Source organism: Tamandua tetradactyla, chromosome 4 (assembly GCF_023851605.1).
Source record: "Tamandua tetradactyla isolate mTamTet1 chromosome 4, mTamTet1.pri, whole genome shotgun sequence".
Taxonomy (NCBI): Eukaryota; Metazoa; Chordata; class Mammalia; order Pilosa; family Myrmecophagidae; genus Tamandua; species Tamandua tetradactyla.
In genome coordinates this window covers 200,299,823-200,313,481 of record NC_135330.1, presented here as the reverse complement: position 1 = coordinate 200,313,481, position 13,659 = coordinate 200,299,823, and the positions used below count along the sequence as shown (strand labels likewise).

The window sequence follows — 13,659 nt, the reverse complement described above, 5'->3', positions numbered from 1 at the left end:
AAGATGCTTCAAATAATGGTACTTTGCCTAATGGGATTAACTTAGAATCTTCTTTATAAGGAAAAAACTTGATAGTGACTAATGATACAAATGTATAACAAAAATAATGCAGAATGAATAAAAACAAAAAATAAAATCTTCAGCAACAAAAACGATATGATATTTAGAAGTGAAAAAAACAATTCTGACCTATTCCAATTATTTTTATCTGATTGGTTTAAAAAGGAGCATGGAATTTGTATGGAGCTGGTGTAAGTGAGGGTGGGGTAAGGAGCAAAGATGCAGTCAGGAGAATAATTAAGCTCAGAATTACCTCCTGCAGTGTAGCCTGGCAGAGTGTGCACACAACAGGGGAGGGCACTGTGAGTAGCACAATCCCTCGTTCCCATGGCATCTGGCTTCTCTCTCGGTCACTCATCCCGCCTCTCTCTCTGCTGCAGGCCCTGACTCCTTGCCTTGGCCATCCAGCCGGCACAGGGCAGTCCCTGAAAGCTGCCTGCCAGGCGTGCTGGGGCCCAGCTCCCACAGCCCACTGACCCGGCAGGACCCTCTTCCCTGCTTTGCCCGCAGCCCCATGGGTGTAAATTCTTCAAGCAGTGCTTCATTTCCCAAATCGACATGTTTTTCACCTCTAAAATTCAGAATAATAATAATAATAAAAAGCATTCTGCTGCCTGGAAGTGCAGAACTGATGATGTGCGTTGCACAGAGCAGATGGAGGCGTCCTGGTGGAGGTATCAGAGGGACATGCTTCCCTGCAGCCACACTTACCTCACAGCTGTCGCATCTTCACTCTTTTCCCCTACCTGAGAGTACTTTATGCAATGTGGAAGCTTTCAAATAATAGTTTAAAGAATATTTTCACTAAAAATACTTACACACATACCGAGCATATAATTCCCAACTGTTAGCTGCAAACATTTCAGTGTGAGAACATCTGGGAATAAAATACTATTACCTCATCTATTTTACTGATGCATTTTTTGAGCACTCTGTCTAGAAGGTTGCAGTTTTGCTTTTATGTTTAAAAAATACAATGGCATATTATTTTAATATGAAATATTCATAATTAAATATTCAACTCGTTCTTGTTAATCAACATATAGTGTATTAAGCATTTTTTAAAGATTCTGAAGTAAAACAAATACAACAGGGATACTGAAGTGCATCCTATATGCCCACAATTCAGAACGGAAAAACATATGCATCTTGTTATTTGTGTCTAATATGCAACATATTTACTTTCCCACATCTGTCAAGAACCTGAAGTTTTGTAAAAACTTGTGCTGAAAGGAAATCTATACAGAAAGAGACAGAAAGTCTAATTTGCATTTCAGAGATGAGAGAACCTTCTGGAATAAAATGCCCCCAACACGCACCTCCCTGAGCATGGGGTCGGTGACAGCGTCGAGGTTCACGGAGCCCTCGTAGGTCAAGTGGTGAAACACGTTCAGGGCACGCACCGCCTCTGGGCCTCGCTGTTTGTAGCCAAAAATAAGGTCAATCCACTGATGGAGTTGGCAAGAAACAAACTCACTTTCCAGGGCCTGAAATGGATCAAGAAAGAAATGAGAGACCATGCAAACTTAGTGAGTGCCGGAGCCCTTTCTCGCTCTGAAACACCCTGGATAAATAAGGAGAACAAGCATTTTATGCTGTGTTTGAAGTCCATGCAAATCATCTGTTCCTGGAAATGGCAAAGTATTCCCTCCAATACAGCACAGACCTAAATTAAAATTCTCTCTTGCTCTACTTTCTATTTGCTTCCTTAGGTTTACTATATGGATTTTAATATTAAATGATGTCTTACAAAAGCACATTCACGTTTAAAAGAAAAGTAATCTGAAATGCCTGTGTTAATACCATCCTACAATAATTTTCGTTCCTAATTTTTAAAAATCAGTTTGAAATTAAATCATTTTGCTAGAGGTGTTGATACACATTAATTTTCCTGCCCAAAGTGCCCTGACACCACTAGGAGGCAATGGCCTCCCTGTGCCTGGAGGTGATCTGCTCCTACAGAGTTCTGGATTTCCGGGCACTTTCAGGGCCCACTGGCTACTGGGGAGCCACAGCTCAGGGCGGCGCCCTCCCAGCTGGCCCGGACTCCCCTGCTCCCGCCTCGGAGGCTGCAGCGGGTCCCTGCAGGGCCCCGGGCCCCTCCTCTGCGGCCCTCACTTCTCAGCCCTTCCTTCCTCACTGCTTGAAAGAAGACACTGGCTTAAACTACAGAACACAAAGCTGGAGATCTCGCATCTTCAATTTCAACCACGTGCAGCCATTTAAGATATTTCTTTCAGTCATAGCTGTAACTCAATATGCGGATGAAGTCATCCTGACTGCACACCCGTGTTCCTGAGGTGTCGGAGCCAATTTGGAGCTCAATTAATACATGAATTCTTAAATTAGCACTCAGAAAATCATATTTCACTTTTTAAATATAGAAAATATTCTGAATAATACCTTTCATTTTTTCCTGACACAACATTTAACTAATAATTTATCATCCTCTGTGACAGCTTCCTTTTTAGTTTACTCCTTTCAAAATTTTTGGCTAATATTTTATTTATACAAATTATTGTGGCTCCCTTCTCACTTGGGAAGGTAAACAATCCGATTTTATGAAATGATTGTGTTTCCTTACTAAAACCAAACATATTTTCTATATGTTATACCTCATTGATCTTGAAATAACAGTTTAAATAGAACACAGGAAATGGGATAAAAATGCAGAAGAGGCGTTGCTGGTTAATGCTGGACTGGTTATGTCAACAATACCACGTGGTCAGTTAGCAGAAGCAACTCTGTCAATTCAGAAGAGCTAAACATTGAAGAAAAATAGAGGCTAAATTCACTAATGCTTTCAGTGCCTGGTGCAATAAATGAAATGATGAAAAAAATGAATAAATGTTGGTTTATTATGAATAGCCACTGTCCAAGTCTATTTATGGGAATTCACAATATTGGTGAAATCAAATATATTATTTAAAGGAAGATTTTAACAATATCACCAGTTGAGCAAGACTCCACCAGACATACTGCAAAGACGAGACTGACTCAATCGACTGAAACCATTATTAAATAAAACGCATACTGCAATCATGGGGGTGGCAGGGATTGTGGCTGTTCCCCAATATATTCCTTCCCTTCCATCTCTACCCTGGCTTCTGTCTCCTCTTCCACCGCAGGCACGTTTATGACGTGTGCAATGTCTGCCTTCTGCGTGCATGTGTCCTCATGAAACTTTCCTCCTCCTCTGTCGGTATTTTTGCTGGATTAAAATGGCACAGGTGACAGATTTTACTGTTTTTCCATCTCTTCACTTGGCACTGCGCCTAAGGACGTACTATGTTGCAGCCGCGAGTGCCTGCGAGCGCGCGCCCCGATGGCTGGCGAGGCACACCCTTTGGGGGCATCTCAGGCCTGGTCCTGGGAGAGGACTGCTGCCTTCCGCACCAGGAGGTCTGAGCCCCGCGCCCACCCTCCAGTCCCCCACGAGGGTCTCCCTAGCGTCCCCTTGTTAGGACCCAGGTTCCCAGTACTGGGCAGTGGACCAGATACAAATAACCCTGTTGCTGTCACTGCAGCCCGCTGAGTACCAGCACGTGTGACACCTTTTACGTACTCATTGGTCCCTGGGCTTTTCTTATTAATTAATAATTAATTGTAGTTAAATAACTTTGTACCAATTTTGGTACATTTCTTGTTCATGCCCCTTGTCCATTTTTCTGTCAGGTTCCTGCCTGTGTTAGTTAGATTCAGGTGTCAACTTGGCCAGGTGAAGGCACCTAGTTCTGTTGCTGTGGACATGAGCCAACGGTAGGTGAATCTCATCTGTTGCTAATTACATCTGCAGTTGGCTAGGAGGCGTACCTGCTGCAATGAGTGACGTTTTGACTTAATTGGCTGGTGCTTAAATGAGAGAATGCAATGTAGCACAGCCTAGCAGCTCGGCATTCCTCATCTCAGCACTTGCAGCTCAGCCCAGGCCTTTGGAGATGCAGAAAGAAGTCACCCCGGGGAAAGTTGTTGGAACCCAGGGGCCTGGAGAGAAGACCAGCAGAGACCATCCTGTGCCTTCCACGTAAGAAAGAGCCTCAGTGGAAAGTTAGCTGCCTTTCCTCTGAAGAACTAACAAAATAAATCCCTTTTTATTAAAAGCCAATCCGTCTCTGGTGTGTTGCATTCCAGCAGCTAGCAAACTAGAACACTGCCTTTACCTTGTTGATTTACAAGAGTTCTTTACATATTTTGGAGATTAGTTCCTTGCTGGTTCTAGGCTCTGTAAATTCCTTCTTCCAAGGCATCTTATGTCTATTTACTTTGTCTATGCTGTTCTTAAGGTTACAAAAATATTTTGATCAATTAGCTTTATATTTATGGTTTTACTTACACATTTTTAACCCATCTAGAGTCTACTTTCATTCACACATGGTATTAGGGAAGGACCTGGTATAATTTTTGCTTTTATAATGAGATAGTTTTTCCAAAACCATCCATTAAACAAAGATCCTTTCTTCATCAATGTGTGGTGTCACCTTTAGCGTATAAATATGTATATATATATATATATATATATGGAACAAAGATATAGATAAAGGATTGCTATTATTTGCAGATAATACAATAATCAATCCAGAAAAACCAATACAATCAACAGTAAAACTATTAGAACCAGAGTTGGCACATTCTTCGCTTTCTTTTTTTTCCCCTCCTCCGTCCTTGTTTCATGCTTCCTTCCTTCAACCCTCGCAGTCTTCTCATCTACATTTGGAGTCAAGGTAGTCTCATAAAATAAGCTGGGGGCTTTCCATGTTTTCTGGAACAACTGGCATGAAAAATGAATTAATTATCTCTTAAAAATCTGGTTAAATTTACCTGTAAAGTAATATGGGCCTGGATTTTGGGGAAATGGGAAGATTTTATCATAAAAATTTCTTTAAGGCTTATATATCTCTATTTCTTCTAGTACCAATTTTGACATTTTTAATTTTTCTCAGTATTTATCCATTTCATCCCAATTTTAAAACTTACTAGTTCACAGTTGTTCATAATAATCTTTACTTAAATCTAGAAAATATCTGGTATATATTTATTTATACTCTTCTATTCTACTAGAAAGGCAGCAAAATGAATCAATCAATAATTAATTGTAGTTAAATAACTCTGTACCAATTTTGGTAATAAAATAAAATGACAGAGGAATTTAAACAGATGAAGTCTTACAGATTTTGTTTTCCTAGTTACCATGCAGAAAGAAAAGAAAATCCAATTTAGAACATGTCAAAGCTAATCTGTTCTAAATCAAATGCATATCTAAGAGTTGAATATTATATATCAAGTAATTAAAGTATATCAACCTATCTAAAGCTTAAGTGTGACACTGAGCTCCTTAACTAACATAAACAGTATTACGTTTGTCACTAAAACATAGTATCTGTTTATTCTCTTCAAAACAATTTCTTCAAGCACAAATCCACTCTGGACTCTGAAACAAGATTTTAGTACCAGTACAACTGGCAAACATAAAGAAACCCTGTTCCCCAAGAGTGTGGGTGGAGTCACACAGCCTTGAGCTTCCTGACTTGACCCTGTACTTGCATCTAAAGGCAGAAGCAATAGCGTTCAGCCAGGTAAACCAATTTCCCATCCACACCCCTGCCCGGGGGTAGGTGGGAGGAGGGAAATGAGGGTGTTATTTAAATCAGAGAGGAAATCTTGTAGATGAATAGCATTTACCTAATTCTAATTTCCATTTTGTGCCAGGGGTATGAGAGGGGAGAGATTTCTTTCTCTAGCGCACTTGGGATAGAGCTTTGTTAAGACTTATGAAAGGAAACTAGGCTACTGGAATTAACTGTGAGGAGAGAACGCTTGTTCCTCCTGAATCCCTTATGCATGAATATCGAATCCTGCCTCCTCGTCCAGACTACAGCAAGAATATTTCCCATCCCCTCTGGGATTGCCTCAAAAACTTGCTTTTGGGAGCTGCATGCGTCCGAGCAGACAGGAGCCATCCCATGTCATGCTTCCGTGGCGTCCCTGCCGCTTCCCCGCAGGATCAGGTGACGCTGCCGCTGTTACCCAGTGAAAGAGCCAGTTACTCAGCAGAAGCGCAGCGTGGCTGCAGTGCTCGGCCCCGGTGTCCTGGTCCTCTCGGCATCACCGACGACCTGGCTCTGTGGGCCCTGCCGTCTGCCCCGGAGTTGGGCGTGACCCCAGCTGGCGGGCGTGGAGCCCACGCGCTCCCGTGGCCCCTGGCGCCCTGCTCGTGGTTGGCCCTCGATCAAATCTCACTGAGCGCACAGATGCCAGGCTTTAGGGGCACAGGGTCACCGGGTCGCCGAGCGCCCACAGGCTGCGGCCACGGGCGACAGAGCGGGGATGTGAAGCCCCGAGCTGCACAAAGGACTTCCGACAATTTTCACCCTATTTTCACCAAATCCTTTCCGCGAGTTTTTTTTCTGTACAATAAATCCCAAACGTAAACTGTTCCGTGTCACACAAGACCTTCTGCCCTAAAGCCTCAGAGGCCATGACAGCAGGAGCAAAGCTGCCCTCGGTGCCCGCGCGGCTGAAGGGCCTCCTCTAAAGCACATCTGAAGAGGCAGACGAGGACCGGCGAAGCCAGCAGAGGTCCACCTGTGGGCAGTGCCAGCAGAGGTCCTGTCTGTCCTGTGCGAGCAGGTCCGGTGGAGCGGAGGCCGAGTCCTGAGGTGCACATGGGCGCATTTGGAGCTTACTGGAGCAGCTGCCACAAGTGCCTGCATCTCTCTTCCAGGCTTCCAAAGCTTCCACGCTTGGGACTTCAGGATTTCAGGGAAATATGAGCCTTACCATTATATTTACAAAACATAAATCACTCTGATTACATATATTATTGCTCACACTAAAAAAACAAATAAGATGGACTAAAAAAACCACCACTGTAAATCAAAGCACTGTTATAAGCAAAGGTGATGAGGTTGTAGACAAGTAAAGATTTCCACAAATGCACCAAACACCTTTTCAATCGCTCACTTGACAACCACTGCTCTCCCTCGGACATGTTATTTGTCCTCTTTGCCTTGACTTTCTTGAGGACAGCTCAGAGGGAGGCGGAGGGGCTGACACAGGGCCGTCACCATCTCTTGGGGATGTGACACCTCTGTTAATACTGTAGACTCATTACAAAGAGACCCTTCAAATGACTGAAGATAACCCCAGCCCAAGTTATAAGTGTGCTAGAGCACATTTCCTCAGCCTGAACTAGATCTCATGTGAACTACCCAGCCACTATAAAGTTAGTTTTTAATGTTACAAAACAATAGCAAAATGGAAGTTGCATTTATAGAATTTATGGGAGATTTAAACACTTCTTTATTCATTTTAGTATCTAAGCTTTGTATATATTTCTCTAATTTCCCCCCAATAAGTATCCCTTCAGCAAAAATGGAAAGATGCAGATAACTGGCTATATTTTCTAGTTTTAACATGGACGTCTGGCCCTATTTTGGCATGATATTGGCATAAAGTTGGAAAAAAGGTGTTGGGCCAGGGCGGGGGGGAGGTGCCCTTCTGGGCAGGAGTGGGGCCGGGGCGGCAGGCACAGCTCCAGCCTCCCACCTCAGGCCCTGCTGCCTCCGGATGATGAAGTGAGACGGGGGCAGTTTGCCTTTCCTACACAAGCAGAACTTGGCATAATGCCAGATTCTTAACAGACTATCACTTTCTATATGATAACAGGAATCTGCTTTCAGACAGAGGAAAACCCTAGTGGCCTTGTTTCTTTCATTTCTTCAGGAGCACAAGTTGGAAATGACTTCTCATAATGAAAATGCACTCTTCATTTATGAAAATGTTTTATGATAGTTTCAGAAATGCACAAGTATATGCAGTTCTCATAGTTTAGTCAGAGGTTAAACTTAATTCTTTTGAACAGGTGAGAGCAAATCCTGGAGGAACAGAGCTTGCCCTACCATGCGGAATCCTTACAGGTGCTACCCACCTGCTTGGAGAACATGTATTTACGGGGACACCAAAGAGTGAGACTTATTTTAAAGAAGCGCTGCTCTTGGAGTGGCGAGTCTGCTTGGCAGCACTGCAGCTGCTAGGGAAAGCAGACAGAAGAGTAAGATGTCTTAGAAACACAAGACAGTTCTTGTCACGAATTGGTCATGTTAGCACCAGGAGTCAATTATTTCTTGCATTTCATTTATGTGCCATACAAGCACTCTGAGGAATTATACATAAGAAAGAATAATTTATTCATTCCAAATTTTCATTCATTAATTTCTTTTTCTTTTAAAGTATAGGGGAAACACTATTTTAGAATTTAAGTTTGCTTGGCAGTATCTTAGCCATTCCTCAAGTGGTGCCTTCCTGAAAATAACCTGCTAATTCTCTTGTTAAAAGCCACATGATGTGAGGACATTTGGTGGAAATCAAGTATTTCTATGGAAAAGAGAATTTAATAAATCCGTATGGTGAGGAGACTGACACGAGGCCGAGGGCTGGTGAGCTGCAAGTCCAGGTGATGGCCGGAGGCTGGAGGTCACCGAGGAGCTGCATGCCCAGGTGATGGCCGGAGTCTGGAGGTCACCGAGGAGCTGCACGTCCAGGTGATGGCCGGAGTCTGGAGGTCACCGAGGAGCTGCACGTCCAGGTGATGGCCGGAGTCTGGAGGTCACCGAGGAGCAGGCACAGGGGCCATGATGACAGACGACACCCCAAGGGTCTGTGATAACTGAGCGTTTGGGACACACTTGCAGCAAAAAGAACATTATTCTAATCCGATTTTGTTCTCAGATCCGTCTATAAAGCCATACTCGATGCAAACACAGATGAAGGTTTAGGCGCACAGTGGGTCTACAGGAGGCCACGCTGAGGTTCTGCCCTCGCGCCAGGCATGAAAAGGCAGAGACGGTACTTGGGCCCAGACCTTGGGTCTATCTTATTCTAGTAATGGTCCACTCCAGCTCTCAGTCCTGTCACTCCAAAGGGTAGAATGTAAACTGATGTCATTCCTGCCATCCTCTCACACCTGCTGGGCAGCGGGAGCTGGGACTTCCCCAGCTCTCCACGAGGTGACATTTCCGTGGCAGAAATAGGGCCGCCCGGAAAGAGTGCTGCTGGGCTGCTGGGGGCTGGGCCCGTTCCCATCAACCTCTTTCTTTTCTTCTGCTGACCGGAAGGTGCTGGCTCCTGGCTGGAAGGCCTGCTTGCTTCTCTTCTCTTTTCCTTCCCCTCTCTCCCTGCCCATAGCTCCTCTTACCACCGCAAACTCTCTTCTGGAGACAGCAGACAAGAACCACACACCACTGGTAAGGAGGTAAGACCTGGGAAGTTCCTCTACCTTCCCAGACTTCAAGATTATCCTGAGGTGGTAAGAACAAGGCGCCAGAAGCTCTCAGTACAGCAGCTGGCATAGCTGGCACAGAATAAGCACTCAACAGATGGTACGAGTGCTGGCACAATCAATGCCATCATTTCATCCTGGACAGCCTCATCAAGAACTCAAGACTCTTAATGGGGTTTGGGGCAAAGTGACCAGGATTTGGGGAGCCATTCTGACTGGCAGCAGCTGTCAGCAGTACATCTTGGAAAGAGAAAAGTGGAGAAAAACCACATTCAGCTACAGCATGGAGGTACGAAGGGTGTTCTGTGGCCACCCAGCTGTCGTAGGTAAAGAGGTGCAAAATGGGTGCTGTCTGCAGCAAAATCCCACTTCCTAAGGGCAGCATTCTGTGAAGCTCGTGTTTCAGTACACAGCTCCCAAGTCTGGAATTAATCAGACCATGGTCAGCTAGAGAAGATTATAAGCAACAAATTCTCATTAATATGGCAGAGGACAATTACAGGGAACGTGGAGTGGCAGCGAGAGTGCAAAGGGCTGACAATCTGAGGAAGAATATAGGAATAATGACAGGCACAGCATACTGCCACTCCCTAGAAAGACAATGGATACTCGTGATGAACCTGATTTTTAAAGGGAAGAATTAGGTTTCATAGTCTTCATTTAGGAGGACAGGAAACCATGTTGTAATAAATGTTTGAAAGAGAAACACAACAATGCTTTAAAAAAGTCCCCACTTATCTAGAAAGTCCGTTTATGTGGATTGCAGTGGTGGCCACACACGGGACAAGGGGTGCTGCGGCCAGGACTGGGTGGCCCTGTGTGCACAGCTCGCACCCACACTGATCTAGCTGAAGGGCTCTCATCCCTGAGAGTGGCTCGCTGGCTGGGTATGAAGCATGACCGCCTTTCCTTTTTCCAACTACGTTTATCAGTAGTAATAAAACGACAAATTCTGGAGATATATGAACTTCTTTCACCAAAGAAGACAACAAAGGTTGTGTGCATACTGAGTCACTACTGAGCTGTCTCAATAAGAATGTATCTAGGCAGGATTTAGCAGCCAAAAGCACATGAAGATGCTGCCCATCAACAGTCACCAGGGACATGCCAACCAAGACCCCAATGAGACACCACCTCACGCCCACCAGGGAGATAAAACCAAGACCTCAATGAGACACCACCTCATGCCCACCAGGGAGATAAAACCAAGACCCCATTGAGACACCACCTCACGCCCACCAGGGAGATAAAACCAAGACCCCAATGAGACACCATCTCATGCCCACCAGGGAGATAAAACCAAGACCCCATTGAGACACCACCTCACGCCCACCAGGGAGATAAAACCAAGACCCCAATGAGACACCACCTCACGCCCACCAGGGAGATAAAACCAAGACCTCAATGAGACACCACCTCATGCCCACCAGGGAGATAAAACCAAGACCCCATTGAGACACCACCTCACGCCCACCAGGGAGATAAAACCAAGACCCCAATGAGACACCACCTCACACCCACCAGGGAGATAAAACCAAGACCCCAATGAGACACCACCTTATGCCCACCAGGGAGATAAAACCAAGACCCCATTGAGACACCACCTCACGCCCACCAGGGAGATAAAACCAAGACCCCAATGAGACACCACCTCATGCCCACCAGGGAGATAAAACCAAGACCCCAATGAGACACCACCTCACGCCCACCAGGAAGTTGCCAACCAAGACCTCAATGAGACACCACCTTATGCCCACCAGGGAGATAAAACCAAGACCCCAATGAGACACCAACTCATGCCCACCAGGAAGTTGCCAACCAAGACCCCATTGAGACACCACCTCATGCCCACCAGGGAGATAAAACCAAGACCCCAATGAGACACCACCTCACGCCCACCAGGATGCTACAATGAAGACAACAAACAATAGGCAATGAAAGCATTGGCGAGGAGGAAGAGAAACCCTCATACTTTGCTAGTCTGAATGTAAAATGGTACAAACACTTTGGAAAACAGTTTGGCAGTTTCTTAAAAAGTTAAACATAAATTCACCACATAACCCAGCAATCCCACTCCCATGTGTCTATCCAAGAGGAATGAATATCTATGTCCACTCAAAAACTGGTACCTCAGCGTTCCTAGCAGCATTATTCACAGCAGCTGAATAGTGGAAACAATCAAGGCCCTCAGCTGGGGACCAGCCATGCCAGGGGCTGATATGTCCACCTGACGAGGCGCCACTGGGCAAGAGAAGGACGCCGCACTGACAGGTACAGGCACCAGCAGGGCGGGCCTCCAAAAGACTGTGCTAAGTGAAAGGGTACAGATCCAAAGCTCTCAGTTCTATTTATATGAAACATTCAGGTTAGGGAGACCTAGAGAGAGAAAGTCACATGCGTTCTCCTGGGTCTGGGGAGGCGGGTATGGAGGAGACAGTAAACAGGCAGGGCTTCTTCCGGAGCCAAGGAGAGTGCCTGACATTGGGAGGGCAGTGATGGTCACACAACCCTGCAAACTCACTATTGCACATTTAAAACGAGTGAATTTTATGGCACGTAAGCTATGCCTCAACAAAGCTGTTAGAAATGTGTAAGCATCCTCTACCTGGCAGCCAGAAAATGATTCTGCACCCACAGCCTGAAAGCCCTGCGGCCTGAGGCCCTGGTTTCCTGGGCAGCGAGAAAAGGGAGTTCTGTGTGGGAGTTCTTGAGGGACAAATGGCTGGGCACTTTTTTAAGCATTTTATCTGTATAGCCTCTGATTTTCTGTAAAATCAGTTTATTGAGGAATAATTTATATAAAGTATCATTTACCCTTTGTAGTGTACAATTGCATCAATTTTGACAAACACACACAGCCATGTAACGCACACGATCAAGCACAGTTTCATGGACCTGAAAACTTCCAGGAATCTCTGTGGTCCCCCCACTTGGGACCCCAGCCCCTGACAAGCACGCGTCTGTTTCTGTATCTGTATATTTGCCATTCCTATGGTGTCACATAAATGGACTCATACAGTATTTATCTTTGGGAACTGATCCATGGAAAGTACTTTGTTCCCTTTCATTGTTAACTAGTTGCGGACATGTACCACGGTTTATCATTCACCAGCTGAAGGACATTTGGGCAGTTTCCAATTTTTGGCGCTAACGAATAAAGCTGTAAATTCCCATTTTGCTTGGGTTACCGTCTAGACCTGGGTGGCAGGGTTATATGGTCAGTGCGTTTAACTTTACAGGAAACCATCCTCCCACCGCTAGGGTCGGTGGGTTCTGGCTGCTCTTCACCCTCACCAGCACTCAGCGTGCCAGTTCTGTTCAGTCTTGTGGTGGCCATTCTAACGCGTGGCGCTGTCCCACTGCGCTCTCACAGTGCCCTTTCCTGATGATAATGACACTGAGCATCTTCTCAAGTGCTCTTTCGGTATCTACAGATTTTTTTTTTTTGAAGTGTCTGTTTAGATCTTTTGTCCCCACTTTAAAAAATTAGGTTTTCTTATTATTGATTTTTCAGTTCTTGATATATTCTAGATGCAAGACTTCTAACAGATGTGTTTTGCAAATATTTTCTCACAGTCTATAACCTGTCTTTTCATTTTCTTAGCAGTGTCCTTCAAACCATAGAAGTTTTAAAAAAGCCCAATTTATCAATATTTTCTTGATGTTATATCTAAGACATCTTTGCCATCCTGAGGTCACAAAGATTTTCTCCTATTTTTCTTTTAGAAGTTTTGTAGTTTTAGGTTTTACATGTAGGTCTGTGATCAATTTTGAGTTAATATTTGTATATGGTATGAGATTAGGACTGAGGTCCTTTTTTGGGGGGGGGCATATAAATTTTCAATTGTTCTATGATCATTGGTTGAAAAGTCAATTTCTTTTTAAAACCTGATTTGCCACGCATCTCTTGATCAAGTAAATCCACAGCAGTCGGTGAGCAGAGCAGAGGAGCCGAGACGGCAGAGCGAGGTGTGGGGCCGAGGTGAATGGGGGAGCACTGTGGGGCCCCCGGTCCTTGGTTTTCTCTGCTAGGGCACCTCTGGCCCAGGGCATGGAGGTGCCCTCAGAAAGGACGTCACGGAGGGCCTTGGGCTGCAACTTTAGCTCTTTCACAGAGCAGTATCCCTGGCTAGCAGTTCCGATTTCCAGGCAGCCTTCTGCTCAGAAGTAACTGAGTACTAGTTACCCTACATCATTATCCTCGGTCTCACCGAAGTCTGCTCTTGGAAACGCAACTAATGGTGGTTGTTGAGAAACGTGTAGGGGCAAAGGGGCATCCAACCCAGCCACACTGCCTGCCTCTCCCATGGCCTCTCTCCAAT

The 13,659-nt window shown here is 45.0% G+C and overlaps 1 protein-coding gene across 16 annotated transcripts in view; it reads right to left on the bottom strand.

The window, feature by feature from the left end:
- NBEA (neurobeachin) overlaps positions 1-13,659 on the bottom strand; it is a 752,331-nt gene that overhangs the window by 39,126 nt on the left and 699,546 nt on the right. For all 16 annotated transcript variants that reach the window (XM_077159019.1, XM_077159015.1, XM_077159017.1 and 13 more), the window contains one exon: positions 1,380-1,547. In XM_077159019.1, the coding sequence (XP_077015134.1) occupies positions 1,380-1,547 (168 nt within the window). The remainder of the gene's footprint in view (positions 1-1,379; positions 1,548-13,659) is intronic.